This window comes from Vigna radiata, chromosome 11 (assembly GCF_000741045.1).
Source record: "Vigna radiata var. radiata cultivar VC1973A chromosome 11, Vradiata_ver6, whole genome shotgun sequence".
Classification (NCBI taxonomy): domain Eukaryota; kingdom Viridiplantae; phylum Streptophyta; class Magnoliopsida; order Fabales; family Fabaceae; genus Vigna; species Vigna radiata.
In genome coordinates this window covers 15,767,369-15,791,261 of record NC_028361.1, presented here as the reverse complement: position 1 = coordinate 15,791,261, position 23,893 = coordinate 15,767,369, and the positions used below count along the sequence as shown (strand labels likewise).

Here is a 23,893-nt window from a genome sequence, read left to right as displayed (position 1 = left end):
TTGAGTCAAGGTACCTTTAACCAACTTTAGCAATTGTTCATAGACCACATGAAGAACCACACTTATGTTGGCTTATCATTGTTTAATGGAAAAAAATAAAGGCCTTCACCGCTTCCGTGTCATCACCTAGAATGAAAACATGAACTTCATACAAGTAGTTGCATTATAATGAGATTGAGATGTCACATCAATTGCTTTCAACTCATTCAGTCAATTTTCATGATTTTACTTCTAAGGTCCTTTACTCTTACCCTAAACCATTTAAATGTTTGAATTTTCTTTATACCAAACGTTCTTAACATAGCTTTGTAGGTAATGTTGAATGCATTTTTAAAACCGTAATAGTGATGGATAAAAAGGATTTTCAATCTATTTTGTTGTAAATTTTTTTGGATGTTAATAATTTCAATTTACATGATATATGTTTCATAAATTATGACTTATAATGCAAGACTTCCAAATGATATACCTCTACTATGTTTGTAAAATAAGCATATTACTAAGGATCTCTAGGAAGGTAATGAGAGAGTCATAAAACTTATACGACATGCAATTTGGCTACTCAAGAATAAAGATTTAGTTAATGACAAGGTTAAAAATTTAATCCATCAAGCTGGATTTGGGCATCTTTTAAATTTTACCAACATGGATGATAACCATTTGTTGGTAACAACATTAGTAAGAAGGTGGAGATTTAAAACTCACACCTTCCACTTTTCGTACAGAGAAACAACCATAACACTCAAGGATGTGGTTGTGCAATTAGGCCTTCCTATTGACGGAGGAAGACACCACTAGAGATCTTATTATGTCCTGCCACCGATGGCTGGGGAATGTACCACCAATATTTGACAGCAAGGAGAAATACTATTAAATTATCTTGACTAAATAATACATTCCAAAAATTTTTGGATGATGCAACAAATGTTATTATTGTTTAACATACACAAGCACATATCTTAACATTGATTGGAAGTGTATACTGACATCAAATACATCCGCTAGTAGGATACATTTCGTGTATTTATTGCTACTAACTTAAACTCTATGTCTAATTTTAACTGACTTTTGCAATATTAGCATGTCTTTATTGTGTACTAGATCACGACATCGAATTTAACCAAGACAATATATGAGGATGCATGCTTCTTTTGTAGTGTTGGGCGAAAAATATTACGTGGATATATCCACCAATTGAGTCTTTAAGTAATGGAGATATAACAATAGGGGTTGATTTCCCCCTATGAAAAGATATAATTTTCTTTTCATGTCAACTCTTTGAAAATGTACTCCCTACCATAAAATTATTTTCACTTCATTGAAAATATGCAATTATCTTTATTTTAGGTGGTCTTGGGTGACTCATAGGACCAACCGTAGTTCTACTTTAGTTAGTCAATTTTGTTAAACTTTTGATCAATTTCATACTAAGCAGGTAGTGCATAATGCAAGTAATATATCATCTTATTTTGATTTTAATTTATTTTTCATATTAAATACATTTTAGTACATTTAGGTACAGTTTCGGTGGACTCCTTATAAGTGTGACGAAGTAAGTCGGTTGATTGTGATTAATATATCTCCTGTCTCTGGGAATCACTTCCTTTAATTTTTTTTTTTTGCAACAGTTGAATTTCAACAAGTCGATCGAGTCATGCAATAATTTAGGTTTAGACAAAATATTTTGTCAAACATACTCGGTCAGGCATTCAAAGATAGTATAAGAGGAAAAAAATAATAGATATTTGTCATAATACAATGAACGATGGATAACAATGTGGAATGATCAACACATTTGTGTCATTCAAGGAACTTTATTTAACAGAAATGACTATTTGCATGATAGTACACCATACATGCAATGGAACATCGACAACACTATCCATTTTATATCACTTTTTCTACAATCTTCTGACAACGAGGCAAGCTTATTTTTAATTGACTATTTATTTATCAACCATATTTACTGATCTTAATTAAACAACTATTTATGTTACAATATGATACGCCATAAGAGCCTCCTCAACCTCTTACATAATCCTACCATCACCACGTTAGGTCTTCATCAAAATTTCCTCACCGTCCACATCATTATTTTGGTTAGTCTAGTACGGACCAAAGTCAAACGATTAGATATGTGTAGCATTAGCCTAATATCCCATCCCACTATCCCTGCCAACAAGTTCCCTCCTCATACACGATTTCTCTCTTTCACTCAACCCTATTGTAGGACCATCACACGTGTTCGCCATTTCAAACATGACACCACTATCTGCACACGATCTAGTATCTTTATCAATGCCTTTTTATCTCCCAAGAATTTCTTTCAAGGATCACAAGATATTGTTCACTTTCTTTAAACTAAATAGAGTGACGAAGACAACAAACTCTCGTAACATAAACCTCAAAGGTGTTCTGCGAGACCAAGAAGAAGACTTACATGTGACACTAGTGATTACGTATAAATGTATTTAAAGTATTATGTAATATAAAATTTATTTTATCATGTTAACTACAAACAATCTTACTACTATATTTCACTTATCAATTTTTATTTACCAACTCTTATATTAAAATTACATAAATTACACTTCTTTCTCAACAAACCACTAATATCTAAATTCAAAACTTATATAAACCTAACTAACAACACAAACTACTAGTAAATAAAAAAAAAAACTTCATCAAAACAAAAGTCGTTATAACCTCTAACAACTTTGTCATAACAAAAGACGTTATCACTCATGTTTTCCAATTTATAGGATGCAATTGAAAGTCGTTACATAGAAACACAACTTCTTTATCATTAGCCTATGAAAATCGTTCGATTTGTATTCGATTTTAAATTTAAAAATTTCAATTGGAAGTCGTTTGATTCTCTCATGACTTCAATATAATGATATGCATACCAAAGTCGTGCTCTCACCATACGACTTCACCTTTTCATAACTCTATAGCATGAAATCCTGTAATGTTATTACAATTTCGATTTAAAAGTTGTTTCAACTATGCAATTTAACCTATAACTCTAATTTATTTAACAGTTGCTCTTTCTTGTAAGTTTCTAGCAAATATACAATAATTATATAAAAAGACGGATTAAAATTTAGATAATTTGGATATTAACAAACTCACCTGCATAGATTTTTTTTTTAAAGAGTTCATGTAGAATTCTCACTTTATCATTTCAATATTTTGTATCTTCTTTCTTTAAAACATTTAAATATTAGCATTCTCCTTTGTTGAGAGACATCTTCTCATTTATACTTTACATCAAATCATATGTTTAAAATTGTAGTATTTATAGAAAGTAAAGATAATTTTGTTTCAAATGATTACTTTTATTTCAAAATATTTCTTAGTCAAATTTGTTTTATCTTTGAAAAACACTTTCTTTTTGAAAAATTAAAAATTTTATGGTCTTTGTTACAGCTTTAAAAAAAATTTATTATTATTATTTTAAGTTTGCAATCTTTTCTTTTGTACAAACACCACTGTCTAAAAAATATAGCAAAAATATGTTTGTGAAATATATATTTTGAATTTGACTTTAAATTTGTTTGTCTCCGGAGAAGTTAGATACATCATCATCTAATACATATTTTTTTTGTTGGTGTATTATTTGATGCACGAATTAAATTATTCCTATGATATGGTTTAGTGAGAATATTTGCTTCAAATCCTAAGAGACTTATTAAAAATCTTTTCATTGAAAAAAAAAAAAAACTTGACCAATTTCATGTAGATATTTGAAGTTCAATGAAAACTTATATCAAGATTGCTGTAGATATTTGAAGTTCAATGAAGCTACTTCACCGAAGCTCATGTTAATGTACTTATTTTGGTTATAAAGATTAATTTTATAGACTAAGATAAGATTTTGTCCAATAAATAGATAAACAAAAAAAAAAAACATTTTATTATCCACATTGTTTCGGTATAAATTTTGTGGGATCGAGAGACTGACCTGGCGAGCGCGAGTTTATCGCTTTCTGACGTCTAGATCGCTCGCTTTTCCTAGATCTTGACCGCTCACATTTCTTCAGCTTTGACCATTCGATGGATTTCAATCTTTGACCGAGGGGGAGATACCTGCAATGACACTCCAACGCTCAAGTTAGGCGTGTGATGGAAGAACCTTGGTTTTTAATTGAATGTTTATGACTATCAATGAGGAGTAAATAAGGTGTGAATAGGGTGTCAGTGGAACATACTTGGCTTATGACCCCGACTCTCTATTTATAATTTGTCTTATGAATCTTAAATTGACATAAGTCCAATAAGATATTAACAAAATAAAATATAAGCAACCTTACTTGAAATCTGGTTGGTTTGATTATGATCTCCTAATCTATATATTTAATTAGATATTCTTTATATCTCCAATTGAATATTCCTTACTCATGTTATTCTCTGCTGGACTATTAGCCCAATCATACAAATGTTGGTCCATTTCCAGCCCAATATCGTTGAACTTAGTTTGGCAAGCGCTGGATCTAGCTAAACTGATCGATATGATATCATAACCGCTCGGTTACAATATCATATCGTACACACATTAAAGGTCCAATTAGCATCATTGTAGGCATACAAATCATACATAGTTGGATGCAAATCCTACACAATTAAATGCAAATCGTTGTAAGCAATTACATCATCAACACTAAAAGTGATTAAATACACCTTCATATATCGAATACACATTCATATATCGATTTCATAAGGTGATCAATTATAACCAAGTCAAAATTTATAATCAAGAAAATTAAATAAAAGAGAAACTTTAGAATTTTAGTAACAATTTAATTTTCAAGAAAATATTCGCTTTTTGTTATTTATCTTTAAATTTTTTTTTTCAGATATTTAAATTTAAATGTGAATGTTTTTACTCACCTTAATGATAATCTCACATCATTATATTCAAACCTAATGATCCATTTTTACCATTGCGTAGATACGTTTGCCCTCAACATATGTTATACGTGCATGATTTTTGGGAATTTGAAATTCACGTATATTACAAAAGGATTAAATGATATGTAAAAAAGTTTGGGGGAGAAAATGATATCCTAAAAGGTGAGTGTAGGAGAAAATTGTAGGGGTACAGAGAGCAATGGCCTGCAAACACCCAGGTCCAGCTATTGCAAGCCCAAACTCAACACCCACCTAGACCAAGCGTAAAAATCTCCTTTCCGCTGCAGAAGTTACAATGCCTCTTCTCTAGGTCAGGTTCCTGTGGCGCCGCTCTCCCTCTCAATCATCTTCCTTCTCTGTTTCCTTTACTCATCCCAAATTTCATAAGAGTAATCGCTGACAATTTATTGGAAAAATTTCTGCTCTCGAATCTTGCTCATATCACATTTGTTGGATGAATAGTTTAGATGATAAGATATCGGAGAAATTGATGCTCTTGAACCATAGATCTTACTCGAGCTTCAGATTGTGTCAGGTACGAAGTTGCATTGCAGCATTTTATTTTATTTAACTGTCTATTTTAATTGTCCATTTTTAATAGTTCTTTAACAGCAAAACCAATTCCGGTGTTTCCATTCTGAAATTTCATTTTGTTTCGTAAATCCTAGATATGTAAATTAATGAAATCAGCTACATGCAGTAGCAATTTCTGGTGTCGGAATGATTTGCGGGTTATACTGATGGGTTTTTTAGTGCAATTTTTTTATACCCAACTCTATCCGTGAAATTCTTTCACGTGAACTCGAATTTGCACTTGTTGGAATTGAGTCTAGCTTGTGGAACTTTAGTTGAGTCCTTATTTGTTGCACATGAGTTTCACAGCTCAGTTTCTCTAAAAACATTTGTTTGAGGTCCTTAAGCTTATGTTTAAGTGATTTGGTTTATTAGTAACTTATTTAATCTTTATCTTTTTCAAAAAGCAATTCTTCATTGCTTGAATTAGGTCCTTTTCGGCAAAGTTGCTTGTTGATTTTTCATTTGAGCTTTTTGCATGTCTGCTCGCCCTAAATTTTTTAGCAAATGCAATTTATTGTACTTATTAAATATGGAAACACCGTTTTTTTATATATGATTCCGTGAACCAATCCTTTATAGTTTTATACTTGTATATTTCTTTATTTTCTTTCTCATTTACATCCTATTTTTCCCTTGTTTTGGGAGAAAGATGATGTGGGGGAAGTCGTGTGTCACAGTGCGACACTTCGGGATAACATGTGTCACCTCATTTTTAAGTTTATCAATTAAAATACAAATTAAAGCAAGTGTTGGATGATTGAGCAATTTATTGTTAGCAGACTTCCCTTTTTCATGGATACCTTGTTGATGGTAGTGTCAGCAATTATTATATTTTTCTTGCATGAAGTGGTCGTGAAAAATTACCCGGATTCAAAGATTATAATGATTCTGTATTATGACATTTTGTTCAAAGATTTGAAAGAAATAGGATACAACTATACCAACAATTGTGTGCCCTAAATTACCCGGATGTTATATATACTATAATTTATTGTAACTATGAAGCACAAGCACATGCAAAAGGACACAAATGTAAGACTCTGGTTGTTAGCGCCATTGAAAGGATTGAGCTGTGTGGGAAGCTTATATGTTTTTTTATACAATTAATAAAAGTATCGTGTGGTTTTTTCGTCAGAGCTTATGGTGGGTAAAGTTCTAGTGAATATGTCTACGTTTTGTAAAAATAAAGTAAAATAATAATTAGTTAATTTAAAAGTTGGAAATGTGTGAAATAAAATCCTTAAATAGATATTAAATGATTATTATGTCAGCTAAATAAGCTTGGTTTAGTGGTAATGTGATGAGTGATTAGTGTGTCTGTGTTCGAACCTGAGTTATTTTTATTTTTGCTGCGTTTTAATTTATTTTTGCACCAGACTTGGTTTTCTTCTTTGCGTTCACAAACCCTTAGGCAAACGGGGATTTTTAATGCGTGAGAGAGCGGCGTGAGAAAGAATCCAATACTTAGAGGATTAACAGACAAGAACGAAATTAAGAGAGCGAGAATCAGTTACAAGGAGTAAAGGAGAAGAAGAATCCGAAGTTGGGGGTTAGTTTCTAGGGTTCGAGAATTCAATTTGGGGGGATGAATGCTGTTTTTCTCGAAAAGGTTCAGTAATATAGATTGGTTATTATGACGTTAAGTTGCTGGAATTTATAAAATCTGTTTCTCTTTGAATTGACGGATTGGAAAACTACTTCATGGTGTGGTGTTAATTCTTGATTAGGAAGTTTTGTTAGGCTTTAAAATTGTTGAACGTGCAGTAATGTTTTGGTGATTATAATATATGCTTTTTGGTGCAATTTAAATAGTCATAGGGATTTTTAAGTTTATGAAAATCCAGCCAGAAAAGAATTGACGTAAGGTACATTTTTAAAACTAAGATAGTTCAATGTTATTTTAATGTTAATTTGGTTGATGGGTGAATGAATGTGGTAAGCTTGGAGATAATTGGATATGTATATTTAAGTGTTATATGTATGTGACTATATGCTCCGGAATAGAAGTGTATAATTGCTAGAAATGGCATGTTAGGGGTATATTATTGGGAGTAACGCAGGGATTGAAATTGGATGAAAAGAGATGTTGGAAAAATCTGATACATAATTTTAGGATGATTTAAATGACAAAATATATAATCTGAGTTATGCTAAGATGGATTGGGAAGTTTATATTGGTTAAAGCTGAAATCTTGTAATCTCACCTTGCTTTGAAACTTAATAACAAATTAAGGTTCTTTATGTCTGGTATTCGAGGTTCAGAATGTAAGGATATTAGAATATTGATTTGAATTGAATTGGGTCATATAAACTTTAATAAAGATAGAGTTATATTAGAGGTTCTTTATAGTAGTTAGAGTTGTATGTTTATATGCTGAAAAGTGAGGGCTGGAATGTTTGGGTCATGGGAAAGAATTACTGCATGTTTAAGTTATTGGTATATGCATAAGAGTGCAAACAGTGAGCATTGATTCTATGATCTGGAATGGATTCTCTTTGTTTAGCATTGTAGTGATTATTTCAAGATTCTCTTTGTTATATGGGAGCAGATATAAATGCAAATGATTCTAAAGCCGAGTAGTTGACGAGAGAGGGGCTAGCATTTGGGAGCACTAAAGAATTATTAAAGTTTTAGTTGCGAAATAAATTTCATCAAAGTTAATTGACACTTTATTTGAACTTGAGTTGTGGATATTTACGTTTTATAGTTGGAATAAATCAAGTTATCTTGAAAATTTCAATGTTATCTTCACGAAAATTTAGACTTAGACATTGATACGCCTATGTGACTTCAAGAGTTTGGACGTTATAACAAACACTAAATTCTAGAAGTCGTGTTGTGCACATGTACTTGTGTTTAATACTTAAGATTCTTAATTCATGATATCATTCTTCAAGATATATTATCCTGAAACATGTCATTTGTTCCAAAATGAAATGAAAAAATCTAGTGTAAATTAGTGTGCAACTATGGTGCGGACATATTTTCCTCTTTGTTTATATTAAAACCCGCATAAAAAGTTAAACATACCAGACACTTAATGGGAGTATGTGGAAATTTTAAATGATTACATACCCTGAACAAATCTTGGGGGTGATGGACACATGTCACTAAAACGTTGGATTTATTTTGGTTAAATTCAGCTTTTGAGACATGACTTTGTATCCAAATATTCAAATTCCTCCCCTTCCCCTCTTTTTTTATTCACATGCATACACCCCATCTTTTCTCACAAATCATTAAAATCGTAATAAGTTTTTATATTCAATTTTAAGCAGATTTATATATTTGATCTAATTTCAGATTAATAAATGAAGCATCTTGTGAAGATTTTGGCATCAGTAATGGCCAATATAGTGTTATGAATTTAAGTGTTTAGGATAAGCTATCATAACTAATAACCATCATTAATGTTTTCTTTATTTAGGAATTAATACCATTCTGAATATGATGTAAACCTCTGTTTTGGATTGATTCATTTGATGTGCAGTAAATTTTGTCTTCTTGGTTTCCTTGATCTTGTTGCATGGAATTTTAGTTGGTACGTCTGTACCTGATACTTCCAAGTGATGCTGGAAAATTGCGCAAGGGTTTTGAGTTGCAATGAAATGAATTTCATGGAGATTCCAACTGATGGAAGTGACAAATAGTTTTTAATTCAATTAAGTAGACATGTAGGATTTGGTATTCTCATGAATGTGATTACATTTGATTATTTATTTTGACCTCTGCCCGGTTGAGGTATGAAATGATGAAATGTTATATGTACTTGCGTTTTTAGCTGTGATTGCATTGATTAATTGATTGTTAATAAGTTTTAACTTCTAAGGCTATACCAGCATTTTGAATACATTTGATGTGTGAATGCTTTATGTAATGAATTGAATTCCTTCATCCAATTCATTGATTTTGCCTTGTATCTTTTGATATTTGTTTTCTATTTACGCCTGGATTCTCTGGTCTTGATCTTCAGGAATTTTTTATTTGATGTAGTTTCAGATTAATAAATGAAGCATATTGTGAAGATTTTGGCATTGGTAGTAGCCATTACAGTGCTATGGATTGGTCTTTTACAAACTTCGGTGATTTCACATAGCTACACTTGGCTGGTACGTCTTCATATTATTATATGCTTGATTTTTATTTATTTTTATTTGGTTTTCAGGACAAGATAGTTTTAGGTGGGGAGGCTTTCTGTTTCAAACCTAACCTAAGGCTTTTTAGCAAAGTACTATGATCTTTTCCAGCTTCATCAATTGTGTTGTAGTTCTATTGTGTTGAAATCTAATTACATCATGCGGACTATTCATTGTTCTGTCCTCTGTGCAGCTACCTATATATTTTGTTGTGTCTTTAGGATGCTACGGTCTATTAATGGTTGGAGTTGGTCTGATGAATTTCCCAACCTGTCCCCAAGAAGCTCTGTTGTTGCATAAGGTATTCTTCTATGTCTTTTGTTCATCTGATATTGCAATGTAATTAAATTTTCTTAGTTTGGGGTTCTATAGTGCCTATGTATGCATGTTACATGATGTGTGCATGTGTAGTTTACTCATTCCACAGGTGTGTGTGTGTGTACATAAAAGTTTCTGGACTGAAAGCTTACTATGTTTAATTTCCACACTTATTGTCGATTGAAAATTAAATATTATTGATATTTATCAAATTAGACGCTATTGAGGTTTAAAAATTTTATAATAAAAGGATGTCTTCTCTTATAATATTACATAGGACTACTAAAAAATGAGTGAAGTCTTAAAAATTAACATCCACACAAACAAGCCTGTCGTAATCCTTAGTGTCAACGAAGTCATCTCAAGCAAACCTGTTTTCCACCTTCATTTTACTCTTTGGACCTTTATAATTTTGTAGTTTCAAATTGCTATTTTTATATTTGAAATGTTTGAAGACTCCAGTCTAGTCTAAAGCATGTGATGTGTGTCTCAGTTGTTCTAATTTCTTAGGGACTTAATGACTGTCATTTATATCACTGGAGTCGGTAGAATTCTATCACCAAGATCCTTTCCCTCAGATATCATTTTTAATCGAAAAGAAATTCTAGGTGTAGAATCTGGAGTGGTTATGGGACTGGTAGAAGGATACTTTCGTAAATCCAATGTAATAACAAAAATTTCTAATATTTCTTATCTGGCATACTACAGACCTAGAATATGAATTATATCCCTCTTGCTTTGTTATGGCGATCTACATCGCATTGTCAAGGATCATCATCCTCATTATCAGTGAACAACAGCACTCTGTCACTGATATATAGAGTCTGCAATTGTTCCATGTCAAGCTTCGCTATTGTATTAAAAAGTAATACAGGAATTTTGTGTGGGTCATCAACTGAACCAACCACCAGAAGCTTAAGCTGTCATTAGGTAGAATATTTTTGCTTCTTTGATAGGTTCAAGGGAAATGTTTATATTAGGATAAATAAAAGGAATAGACAGTTATAATTGTCTGTGGGTAGCTTTTGTTGTCTCAGACTTTTATAAATCTGTGTAGATAGTTGTTTTTAGCAGTTTTTTTAGGAAGTTTTGTAAAGGGAAGGCTAAGGAGAGTCTGATCCTATCGAAAGACCAGGGTTAGTGTAACAATTTAGATTATTGTGCTTGTTTCATTGTGTTGGGTTTTACCATATAAGAGGCAAAAGAATAAAAGAAAAACTGGTATTTTTTATTGAGCGTCAACATAAATATTTATACTACATAATTTGTAACTTGACTTTTAAAAAATAAATGCTAAACTAATTAATTTAAATAATGCCTAAAATTCTCCTAAGAAATAGAATATGAATATTTTTATTTAACAACTTTGACTCTTTCAACCAAATGCTGTTTGAGTCACAAAATTCCAATACTCCTCCTTGACTCAAAGTCAGCATACTAAGTCTTTTCATCCTTGACCGTATGATCTAAAGTTCCTCCACTTTTGGAATTCTTGATCACTTTTGGTTTTTTTATCTTTTCAAAAACGTGTCTAACTCTGAGTTTTCACCAACTTTAACACCCACTAGCTTTACTTTCTTGCCATTCAGAGACGGGGTTTCTTTAGGTCCTCTGACATCTGTTTGTACTAATTGTAGTTTGTTTGTTGTTCTCCAAGATTTGTCTTTTTGAAAAGGCAACCTTATTTCTTTTTCATATTGCAAAGTCACGCATACGAGTGATTTGCCTTCCAATTCAGGCAGCCCTTGTATCTGCATATTATCTTCAACCTTGTGCATACAAACCTGCTTTTCATCAATCAAATTCAAGGCAAAGTTCTTGCCTTTCATTTGAACTCTGAATAATTCTTTATTATCTGAATCTTTAATCATCCAGCTTTTATCTTCAAATAGAACTTTATAGCCTTTCTCTAGAAGTTGGCCAACACTCAACAAATTTTGGTCAATTTCAGGAACATAGAACATCAGTAATTAATTTCAAACCTGTGCAACCTTTGATAGCCTTTATCTTTCGAAGCCTGCTTTCTTTGTGATTTTTCATTTGAGCAATTGTAGGATTATCTGGCAAGGGAGCCACTTCGTTGTCTTGTTCTACCGCTTCACATACATCATTAGCATTTAGATATGCTTCCATTTTGACATCCCACATTTGATAGTTTTGTCCATCAAATACAGGTATAGAAACCGTAGCAAACGAGGTTTGAGATTCCATTTTATGTGTGGTGGCTATTTTGTGGTTGTAGTTGTTTATGGGTTATATCACAGATCCCATGAGATCATTTTTGCTCTTGATACCAATTGTTGTGTTTTAACATATAAGAGGCAAAAGAATAAAAGGGAAACTGGTATTTTTTTATTGAGCATAAGCATAAAAGGAACTATCGCGATCAAAGGTTGCACAGGTTTGAAATTAATTACTGATGTTCTATATGTTCCTGAAATTGACCAAAATTTGTTGAGGGTTGGCCAACTTCTAGAGAAAGGCTATAAAGTTCTATTTGAAGATAAAAGTTGCATGATTAAAGATTCAGATAATAAAGAATTATTCAAAGTTCAAATGAAAGGCAATAGCTTTGCCTTGAATTTGATTGATGAAGAGCAGGTTGTTATGCACAAGGTTGAAGATAATATGCAGGTACAAAGGTCTGCCTGAATTGGAAGGCAAATCACTCGTATGTGCGACTTTGCAATATGGAAAAGAAACAAGGTTGCCTTTTCCAAAAGACAAATCTTGGAGAACAACAAACAAACTGTAGTACAAATAGGAGGACCTAAAGAAACCCCATCTCTAAATGGTAAGAAAGTAAAGCTAGTGGGTGTTAAAGTTGGTGAAAAGTCAGAGTTAGACGCAGTTCTTGAAAAGATAAAGAAACCAGAAGTGATCGAGAATTCCAAAAGTGGGGGAACCTTAGATCATACGGTCAAAGGATGAAAATACTTAGTATGTTGACTTTGAGACTTTGAGTCATGGAGGAGTATTAGAATTTTGTGACTCAAACAACATTTGGTTGAAAGAGTCAAAGCTGTTAAATAAAAATATTCATATTCTATTTCTTAGGAGAATTTTAGAATATGAATATTTTTATTTAACAGCTTTGATTCTTTCAACCAAATGTTGCTTGAGTCACAAAATTCCAATACATTATTAATGAAGTTGTCTAGTTTTTCTGGGTAAACATCCAAGAACCTGCCTTGGAAACCTTTACTGTTTTAAATAAATTTGGGTACCTAGCAATTGGTATCCAATTACTGTTAGATACATTAAACTTCCTACAATTTTCTTATAAACTGTTGCATCTACTTTCTTCCCATTTAAATCCTTGTTCAGCTTCAAATCTGCAGAAGTAGGAGTGCAGACTGCATTAGACTCCCCCATTTGAAACTTGCTCAAAATGTCCAAAACATATTTCTTCTGGGACACAAAAATTCCAACTGATTGTACTACCTCAATGCCAAGAAAATAGTGCATTAAACCCTAGTCTGTCATCTCAAATTCAGTCATCATAGAAGCTTTAAATGCATCAATTATGACTCTATCATTACCTGTGAAAATAAAGTCATCAACATATAAGCATACTATAAGCATTTTCTCACCATCTCCAAGCTTTATGAAAAGTGTGTGCTCATTCGGACATGTATGAAAGCATGTTCCAATGAAATAAGACTCTATACACTATACCAAGTTCGGGGTGCTTGTTTTAGTCCATATAGTGTCTTCTTCAATTTATATACCTTCTCATTTCCTTGCTTCACATATCCCAAAGGTTGCTTGATAGGTTCTTGTGATCAAGAACCTATGGAAAAACACTCGAGAACACACAAAAACAAGTTCTCTGAATTATACAGCCTCCTTTTATTGTAAAGAATCAACAAGAATGGTGTTACAACGTAACCCGAGAGCTTAACCTCTCTCCAAAGAACTCCCAAGAGTTCCCGAAAAACAATAATATTCCAAAAACTAACTCTAACAATTAAACCCAATCCCCTTTTATACAACCCCTTTCCCACTTTTCCTAACTGCCAAGACAATCTCCTATCAATACTCCCTCTCCTTCAACAACCTTGTCCTCAAGGTTGAGCTCCCTATCCCATGTCCGTTGCTTGCCTTTCAATCTCTCCCTTCAAAAGATGAGGATACCAGTATGGTGGCAGACTTATAAGATCCACCCTTCCTTGAGTGGGATTCAGTGTTATTTATTAGGTGGCGGAGGCAATCCGAGTATCTCTCGAAATACCCATTAGTGCGGCTGTAGCACTGCTCTCTAATTCAGCTTTCTGTGCCTCCATCAAATCACCATCCCACTCACTGTTCTCCTCTGTCTCCACCAGGCCTGGGTCACACACCAAAGTCCCTGAATCAGCATCCACTAGCTTCAATATAGTTTTTTGTTCCACCAATTGTCGCGACAGAGCTGGTTCACCCCTTATGTTTACCATCTTGTCCCCCACGTTATATATCATCATCATTTCGTCCCAATTAATCCTAACTTCTCCAAGTTTCGCCAACCATTCGACCCCCAAGATAACATCCACTCCGACCAGCTCGACTAAATGGAGTCTTTCCTCGACCTCCGTCTCCGCCAAAACGATTGCGACCTTCTTACAGCATCCTCTTGTCAACTTTCTCTGCCCATCCCCCAAACTCACCTGGTAAGGGGGTGTATCCTCTATGGGCAGCTTTAGTCCCTCCGCTAAACTCTGTCTGATAAAGTTGTGACTGGCCCCGCTGTCGACCAGGACCAGCACCCTCCGGTCTCCTATCATTCCAGTCAACTTCATAGTTCTGGGCTAAGTCAACCCCCCTCCAAACAAGTAGACAATTCCATAGATCTCAGCTCCGGTTCAACCCCATCACCTGCGTCATTCTCCTCATCCTTCGCCAAAAGCAGAACGCGTAAACTCTTCTCCGAACATCGATGGCCTGGTGCAAACGGACCCCCGCACCGAAAACAGAGGTCTTCTTCCCGTCTTTTCAAAAATTTTGGGTAAGGTAAAGTCCTTACCATTCTTCCCCGTTTGTCGCCTCCTCCGATGAGACCACCTCTCATGCTATTCGTCGTCACCGGTCCTTCCCTTAGGTTCGACCCACTTCCCTCCATTCCTCCAGAACGGTTCAGCGGCTGTCGATCAACCTGTCCTCGAACGACAGTGGTCGAGGCTTGTGGATCCACGGCGTTTAGCTTTACACCGTTCCAATCTCCTCCTCTCGTTCTCGATATCGCGTCCTCCACGTCACGTGCGATTCTTATCGCACCCTCCAATTCTTTGGGATCGTGAACACGTACTTGACCCTTAATGTCATCCCGTAATCCTGCCAAGAAAAAGGCCAATGAAAGTTCCTCCGACAACCCTTGCGTTTGTCCCCATAACCTCTCGTAGCTTCTGGTGAATTCCTCCACCGATCCTTCTTGTCGCAGCGTCGCTAACTGTTCGTACACCGTCCCATGACATCCTCCTCCGAAACGATTTATCAGTGTTGCTTTCAAACCCGTCCAAGAACGGTTCTTGGCTTTATCTTTCCAGATTTTGAACCAATAGGTTGCACTCCCCTCCATGCTAATATAAGCAAGCTCCACCTTATCCTCCTCTGGCACCTTCTGTATCTCAAAGAAACGCTCTGCCCTGTTGATCCAGCTGTGCGGTTCTTGCCCATCAAATCCCGGTAAGTCTACCCTCTTCCGCCAATTCTGTTGTATCCTCCTTTATCGCGCCTCCCATTGTTATCCTTCACGGAGCTACTTCCCCCTTCGGAGCCTCCATCATGATTATTCTGACCTTCGTCCATCATCTTCATCATTTGTTGTACGTCGCGTCTTATTGCCGCCGTCTCCTCCTTAATACCCTCCACGGTGATCTCAAGATTTTCTATTCTCTTCGATTGTCCGTCCATCGCTGATTTCCCACTCCTTTTGAATCCGGCTGGTCGGACCAAATGATAGGTTCTTGTGGGTTGAAAGTCTAGGTTCATTTGACATATCATCTTTCACTTCTACTTGTGAATTTGGTGAGGGAGTAGATGGTGAACTTGTGATAGTAGAGCTTGAAGATTGACTTTGTCTTTCTTCTTCAAGTTCGTCATCATTGACTGGGATGTGTTCTCCGATGCTATTAACAGTCCATTTCCATGCCTTGCTCTCATCAAATACCACATCTCGACTAATGATTATTCTTTTTGTGACTGGATTGTACAACTTGTAAGCTTTTGAATGTTCACTAACACCAAAAAATATACACTTTTGTGCTTTATCATCAAGCTTCTTCCTCTTTACATCAGGAACATGGGCAAAAGCTATACAACCAAAAACTTTGAAATAATTTGGTTTATTTCCTTTCCAAGCTTCTTCGGGTGTGATGTTTTTTACTGCCAATGTTGGACTTCTATTTAATATATGAATGCTCCAATTAACAGCTTCTATGATGACTGAATTGGAGATGACAGACTTGGGTTTAATGCACTATTTTCTTGGCATTTATTTTAATGTCTCCCATGCGTTTGTGAATTTAGTTGGCACTCTTACTGTATGCTAATGGATAGTAAATGTCATCAGCTAAATAGAAACCTGAATTTTCTAACACGAGGAATGTTAGCACCAAATTACGAGTGCTTTTCTGCCTGCTCTCCTCTTCCTTATTTGCACTGCATCTACTATAAGAAAATGATTTTGCCTCCACAAATCTAAACTCTAGTCCAATTGTCATTATGGTCGTTATGCACCTACTAGTTTTATTCTCCTAAATGCCCTTTTAAGGAATCCGGTAGAGGTAATCATTATGGCCTGACTATAGTAGATTGATGTTGGATTCATGATGTGGATTGATTAGACATTGTTCCTAGTTAGAATGATTGTGGCAAGTCGCAGAAGAGTGTTGATTTTTCTTCATTTCAGGACATTGTTGAAGCCAAGGAATATTTGAAACAAAAAGGAGTTGATCTTACTCTCGACTGATGTGGTTGATATGGTTTCAGATCTAACCAAATGTTCTGAGTAGGCTGCTGACAATTACGCGATTGAGAGTTGTGAAAGATTTTTGGCATTTAACTTCATACACAACAAATTACTAATGTGGAAACCGTCTTCGATTTCGGCCAATGTACATCAACTCTTTATACAATCAATGGATACCTTTTTTCCTGTGAGTATTCTTTTATTTTAATTTTGATTGCAAATTTAAAACAATGTGTATTTAAACAATGGTTACTCATGATATGATGATATGATGATTGAGTTAAATGTTTAGTTTTTAAACTTGAATGTGAACTTTGAAATTTGTCTAAATTTTAATATATTTTTGTTCTAATTTTAAAAGAAAATGTATATATATTTTTACTCAATTATTTTAATTATATATATATATATATATATATATATAATGATATTTCAGGTTAATATTTAAGTTAAAATGTAATAAATTATGTAAAGAATTTAAGTGTATATGGAGGAATAATATTTAAGGCTTGAAGAAATTTAAAAGAAACCATAATTTTTCAGTATGAAAAACAAAATTTGTTAAAATTTAAAACAAAAGAGTTTTAAATTTTAATTGTTTAAATTTAAAAATTAAAAACTTATTTAATTATTGGTACATAAATAAATTTTAAATTTTAATTGTGTTTAAATTTAGAAATTAAAAACATTTAATTACTCGATATCGGATGAATTTCACGTGTTATATTCTTAAAAACTGCTTCCGAAATTGGATGATTGTTAAGTTAATTTATTTAAGAAATATATTAATAGTTTTCAGAGTTGATATTTTTTTATAAAAATTAGTCATCATGAAAATTGAATAATATATCAAATTCATAAAACAGTAGCCGAATTAAAAGTTACTTTTAGAATTTAAAGTCCAAATTGAGACGCTACTATATTTTAAATTATAGTAAATATGGTTTTGTTAATATGGTTTTGTAAAAGAGCAGTAAATTAATTATTCAAATTTTTATCTTATTTTAAATTTTTGAGCAAATGAACGTAAATAATTTTGATTATAATCACAATTCCTCGACAAAATAAAGCAATCAGCTTTATAAATCAAGGACATTTGGTTAGAAATATTGAGCTTTTATAAATGTCTAACTAATATTAACGTATTCCTTAAAAATAAAAGAACACAAACAGAACAATCTATTGATTGTAATGAAGAGTTTGTGTACACAGGCCAAAATAGTTTCCACGTCAGTATTTAGTGTATGAAGGTTAAATGCAAAAAATCTTTCAGAACAACCAATCGGGTAATTCTCAGCAGCTAATTCAGAACATCTCGTTAAATTTGAAACCAAATCAATTTAGAGTAAGAACAACTCCTTTCTGTTTCAAATATTCCTTGGCCTCAACAATGTCCTGAAAAGAATTAAAATAAGCAACATTCTTCTGCGACATGCCACAAGAGCAGAACATATCTGAATTCTAACTAGGAACAATGGCTTCAGTTATTCTACATTATGAATCCAACACCAATCTAATATATTCAGGCCATATTGATTAGCTCTACCGGATTCCTTAAAAGAGCAATTAGGAAGCAAGACCATTATGACAATTGGATTGTAATTTGAATGAAGTTAAGATTTGTGGAGCCAAAATTGTTTACTTACAGTAGATGCAGTGCAATATGGATGAGGGAGAACAGAGAAGTAAAGCTCATGTAATTTGGTGCTGAGATCCCTTACGTTGGCATAATTAGGTATTATATATTTAGCTGATGACATTTATTATCCACCCGCATATGGAAAGAGTGCCAATATTCTACCCAATATTAGCTTACGCTTTGGGTGGTTGGTTTTGTTGATGATCCACACAAAAATCCTTATTACTTTTTAACAGAATACATGACAGGAACACGTTGCAGACTCCTATATATCAGTGACAGTGTTGTTAGTAGTTAAGTCCTTAAGTAGTTAGAACAACAGAGACACCACATGTTTTAAACCAGAGTGGAGTCTTCACACGTATCAAACATAACAGCCATTAGAAACCACAAAATTATGAGGATCCGAAGAGTAAAATGCAGGTGGAAAACAGGTTTTCTTTGAGATAACTTGTTTGACACTTGGGAATATGACTGGCTAGTCTGTGTGGTCGTTAACTTTTAAGACTTCACACGCATTTTTAAGACTGGCTTGGGAATATAAGAGAACATATCCTTTTCTTATAAAATTTTTAAACCTCAATTGCGTCTAATTTGATGAATATCAATAATGTCATTTTCAATCCAGCATGTTGAAATTAAACATAGTCGTATTTTCAGCCCAGAAACTTTTACGTACACACACAATTGAGACTTGAATGCACACATCAAGTAATATAGCATATTCCATAGGCACCATAGAAGCACAAACCAAAGAAACAAAAGGCATAGAAGAATACCTTCTGCAACAACAGAGCTTCTTGAGGACAGATTGGGAAATTCATCAGACCAACTCCAACCATTAATAGACCGTAACATCCTAAAGACACAACAAAATATATAGGTAGCTGAACAGAGGACAAAACAAAGAATAGTCAGCATTATGTAATTATAATCAAACACAATAGAGCTACAAGAAGATTGCTGAAGCTGGAAAAGATCATAGTACTTTGCTAATAAGGCTAAGGTTAGGTTTGAATTTAGCTGCCAGTTATCCCCCTTGATAGGGAATCTACGTGCAGAAGTGCATGCCCAACCCTAGGAAACAGAAAGCCTCCCCGCGAAAAAATATCTTGTCCCAAAAGCCAGATAAAAAATATAAATCAAGCATATAATAACAAGACCTACCAGCCAAGTATGGTTATATGGAATCACAGAAGTTTGTAAAAGGCCAATCCATAACACTGTAATGGCTACTACCAATGCCAAAATCTTTACGATGTGCTTCATTTATTACTCTGAAATTCGATCAAATAAAGAATTCCTGAAGATCAAGACTAGACAATCCAGAACGTAAATAGAAAACAAATATCAAATGATAACAGACAAAATCATTGAATTGGATGAAGGAATTCAATTCATTACATAAAGCATTCACAGATCAAATGCATTCAAAATGCTAATATAACCTTAAAAGTTAAAACTTATTAACAATCAGTAAATCCATGCAATCACAGCTAGAAACGTAAGTACATACAACATTTCATCATTTCCTACCTCCAGGCAAGGGTCAAAACAAATAATCAAATGTAATCACATTCATGAGATACCAAATCCTACAAACTTAATTGAATTAAAAACTATTTGCCACTTCCATCAGATGGAATCTCATGAAATTCATTTCATAGTTTAATGCAACTCAAAACCCTTGCGCAATTTTCCAGCATCATTTGGAAGTATCATGTACAAATGGACAAACTAAAAGTCCACGTCACAAGATCAAGGAGATAAAGAACATAAAATCCACGTCATATTCAGAATGGCCACAATTCCTAAACAAAGAAAGCATCGATGATGGTTATTAGTTATTATAGTGTATCCTAGACCCTTAAATTCACTTAAAACCATATGTTTCCATGAAACAGTACAGATCAAACTAAGTCACAACAGGAAATTAAAATTATAATTGAATAACAGGCACCAAATAACAGGCCATTATTGGACAGCTTACTAACAATCCAATAATATTCAAAGCTAAAGAAGTTTTAATTTCCATTGCATAACAATATTCTTGCTGCAGGTATACAACAAACAAACTTTTCTTTTCAACAGAATCTTTTTTTGTCCTTTATTATTCACAGCTTTTCCCTTTCTCTATTATTCAAATCATAATATGATTTAAAGCTTTATATGAGATTCTGATAGAAGAACCTATCTTTCTAGTTTGTACAAGAAACTTTAGCACCACACTGAGAGAATACCATTTCAGTTGTTATAGATTACAAGAATCAAAATATAATGTACACAGTGTCTTATATGACACCCATTTATAAATATGTAAGTATAATTATAGGGTAGGAAGTTATAAAAGTAAATAAAAACTATCCTTGATGATCATGGAGGAACAATGTTAATCGTGAAGGATTATACAATTCTTTAGTTATGATGATGAACAAACCTGTAACTTCTATCATTGAGTGTTTTATCTTTTACATGCATGAGTGCTAGTAAATCATCCATTCGCTAAGTATAGCTAGCTTATCATTCTTTACCATCATCTCAAAGCTCTTAAAACGTTTATAAAATTCTTTCTTTTAAACTGAGCAAGAATATATAATCAATTATGTTAAAATATAATTGACTATCGAGTGACTCTGAATGAACCTAAATTCAATCTCCAAACGATCATATTAATCAATAAACCTAGTAGAAATACAAGCGTGTTTCGGTTTTTAGTGGTGTGCAAAACCAACGCTAACTCACACCGAAAGATTAATCGATAAATCAGAATTCGAAAAATCAGAATTCGAAAGAAAGAGAGAAGACAGAAGGAAGATGAAGAACCTCGTGATAGCAGTTGCTGCTTGTGCTCCTTAGGGTACAGAGCCCCAAGCCGCCAATGATGCGTTGCCAACGAGATCACGAACAACAATGGAGGAGGGATCGTGGGATCTAGCCGTAGTGGTTGTGGAATTTATCGATTAGGGTTGAAAGGGAGAAGAAGATACAAGAGAGGTTACGGAGGTTAGGGTCAAAGGAGAAGGCAGCGTTGGCCTTGACTTCGAGGTTAAGGTGTCAATGGCAGCACTGGGATCTCTTGGGAAAAGGAAGCAGAAAGGGTTGGTGTGAAGTAGGGACAAAAAAATTTCACGGGACGGTACGTGGGTATTCGTTATTTAAAAAATACAAATAATAATAAATTAATTAATATTTAATTTAATTTATCTTAAATATATATTTTTTTGTAATTTTATTTTAAAAATATTTTTTTATTTATTATGAATATTCATAAATACTTACTAATTTTAAAATATTTGTGAATATTTTTTAAGTGGATACTAATGAGTTATGTATTTTTATTTTGTAAATTAAACTGTGAATAGATATTATGGTTATCTAATCTAACCTGTTTGATATCTCTAAGCCTCTGTTCGTTTGGAGGTGTTTACTGTAGGAGAGCATTTGAACGGATAGAATTGAAAAATACACCGTGTTCGTTTAAAAGAATTTGCGCTGATTTGCGCTGATTCTTTTCCGCTGATTTGCGGGATAGAGCTAAAAATTGTATCCCGCTGTTATGAGATGATTTGTGGTGATTTGTATTACAAAGACTGTAATACCCCTTTGCTTTCACTTTAATTCCAACGTTTTAAATAGAGCTTTTGAACCATAAAAAAAAAATGAAATACAAATGAATACCGTGCTTTCACGAGAGTGTGTACTGCAACCATGTGATCCCTGTATCGGCATGCCCTTCTATCTTTTCGACCATGCTTTTGCAGCGTTGTACTGGCCAGATTCTCTGTTTTGAAAACACCGTTCACTGCATGCACTGCAAAGAGAGAATCCTGGCTTTGAATTTGAAAACAGCAAGGTCATACGCTGGTTCTATAAGTTGGGTTTGTGTATTAACGCTGTGCCTGTTTACATGAGACCTACACTACTTCAGAACTCCATGCGCGACTCTGTGTGGTGAATGTTTTGGGTGGCGACGACGAGCAGAGGCTAGTGAACGTTCTCGACGACGAGCATAGGTGAGGCATTGCTTCTCTCCATTTTTTCATGCGTTGTTACAGGTACTTACAAGGGCACTAGGGCACTGCCATGCATGGGAGGAGGAAGAAGGGTATTGATGACGATGACGGAGACACCCCTGAAGACGCCATGGAAGAAGCACAAGGAGTTGCAGTGGTGATATCCGGATACAAGATGCTGGTATCCGGATCCAGCAACGTCAAGTTTTTGCACAGGGCGCATATCCGGATACATGTTGGTCGTATCCGGATCCACGTTGTTGAAGATTTTCGTGTGCAAGCGTATCCGGATCGCGCATCTGGTATCCGGATCTAGGCAATGCCATTTTTGCAGCGTTGTCGGCGTCGTTTGCTGGCGTCGTTTTCCTTCCTCCGTCCAGCTGAGGTCGACCAGCTCAACCTTCGTCTATGGAAGAGATGGTGGCTATGGTGTTCACGGCAGCTATGGCTTCTTTCCGGTTCCACTGTGCTGTTCGCGGTGGCTTCGTTCCTTCCTCAGTCCCGACAGCAACACGATCATTAATGGNCGTGCCTTCCTTCGTGCATGGGTGCCATGGAGCGAGACGTTTAAGGCAACGTTTTGGAATGATTTGAGCATACCCGAGACTAACATGGACTTGAACCAGAGAGCCTTTATTTTGCACCAGACTAACCATAACCATTTTTATGTTTTGCAGGTTTTTGTAAGGTNCATCTGGTCANCTACTCTTTCAGATTTGCACTAAGTATAATGACTTGTTTGTGCACTTTCAATTGCTGAAAATTTTTTTACATGAACTGCATGGTTTCGTGGTGAGAATAACACAAATTTTTGTTATGTGTAGAAGTGTTTTGAGTATTTGTAGTAATTTGTGGATNTGGTCATCTTTTAAAAGAAGCATTTCTTGGTATAAAATTGTGAAAGATATTGTACAAAATTGATTTATATTTTAAAGCATCGTATACATTGTAACTTATTCGTGTTATTTTTTTTTACAGGTTGGTTTTGGTATTGTNAGTAATTTTATTTCAATATTAAGAAGTGAAAGCAGTTTCTTATTGGGATATAAGCGTTCCTGGCAGTTGAGTATTGCAAAAAAATCTTGGTTGTAATCTTGCTTGAAACCTTCAAGTGACTTCAAGAGGTACGTTTCATATTAAGTTATTTAATTAATAAGAATGAATGTGTACTTTTTGTTGTTCATGTATGTATTTTGTTTAATTATTATATGAATTGCATGAATATTTATAATTAGNAAATGATTATATGTATATTAAAATTTAATGATATTGTGTTTATAAACTTTTGTTTAAGTTGTGAAATTGTATGTATTTGGTTAAGTAAATATAGATGGGAGAATAATTACAATA

At 34.1% G+C, this 23,893-nt stretch overlaps 2 protein-coding genes across 3 annotated transcripts; one reads left to right on the top strand and one right to left on the bottom strand.

Moving 5' to 3' along the window:
- The first annotated feature begins 5,189 nt into the window (after positions 1-5,189).
- On the top strand, positions 5,190-17,191 carry LOC106777727 (dolichol-phosphate mannose synthase subunit 3-like). Of its 2 annotated transcripts, none has more exons than XM_014665454.2 (4): positions 5,190-5,449; positions 9,491-9,600; positions 9,821-9,928; positions 16,832-17,191. In XM_014665454.2, exons 2-4 carry the CDS (start codon positions 9,499-9,501, stop codon positions 16,889-16,891), a joined length of 270 nt encoding a protein of 89 aa, XP_014520940.1. In that variant the 5' UTR covers positions 5,190-5,449; positions 9,491-9,498; the 3' UTR covers positions 16,892-17,191. The 2 variants fall into 2 exon arrangements, with proteins under 2 accessions (XP_014520940.1, XP_014520939.1); XM_014665453.2 differs by having other exon boundaries at positions 9,485-9,600.
- An 849-nt stretch (positions 17,192-18,040) lies between these two features.
- LOC106776520 (dolichol-phosphate mannose synthase subunit 3) lies at positions 18,041-21,660 on the bottom strand. The gene is made up of 4 exons (XM_014664000.2): positions 21,354-21,660; positions 19,698-19,807; positions 19,310-19,417; positions 18,041-18,286 (listed from the first exon to the last, which is right to left on the bottom strand). The coding sequence occupies exons 2-4, from the start codon at positions 19,797-19,799 to the stop codon at positions 18,227-18,229; spliced, it is 270 nt and encodes an 89-aa protein (XP_014519486.1). The 5' UTR covers positions 19,800-19,807; positions 21,354-21,660; the 3' UTR covers positions 18,041-18,226.
- Between the last annotated feature and the right edge of the window lie 2,233 nt (positions 21,661-23,893).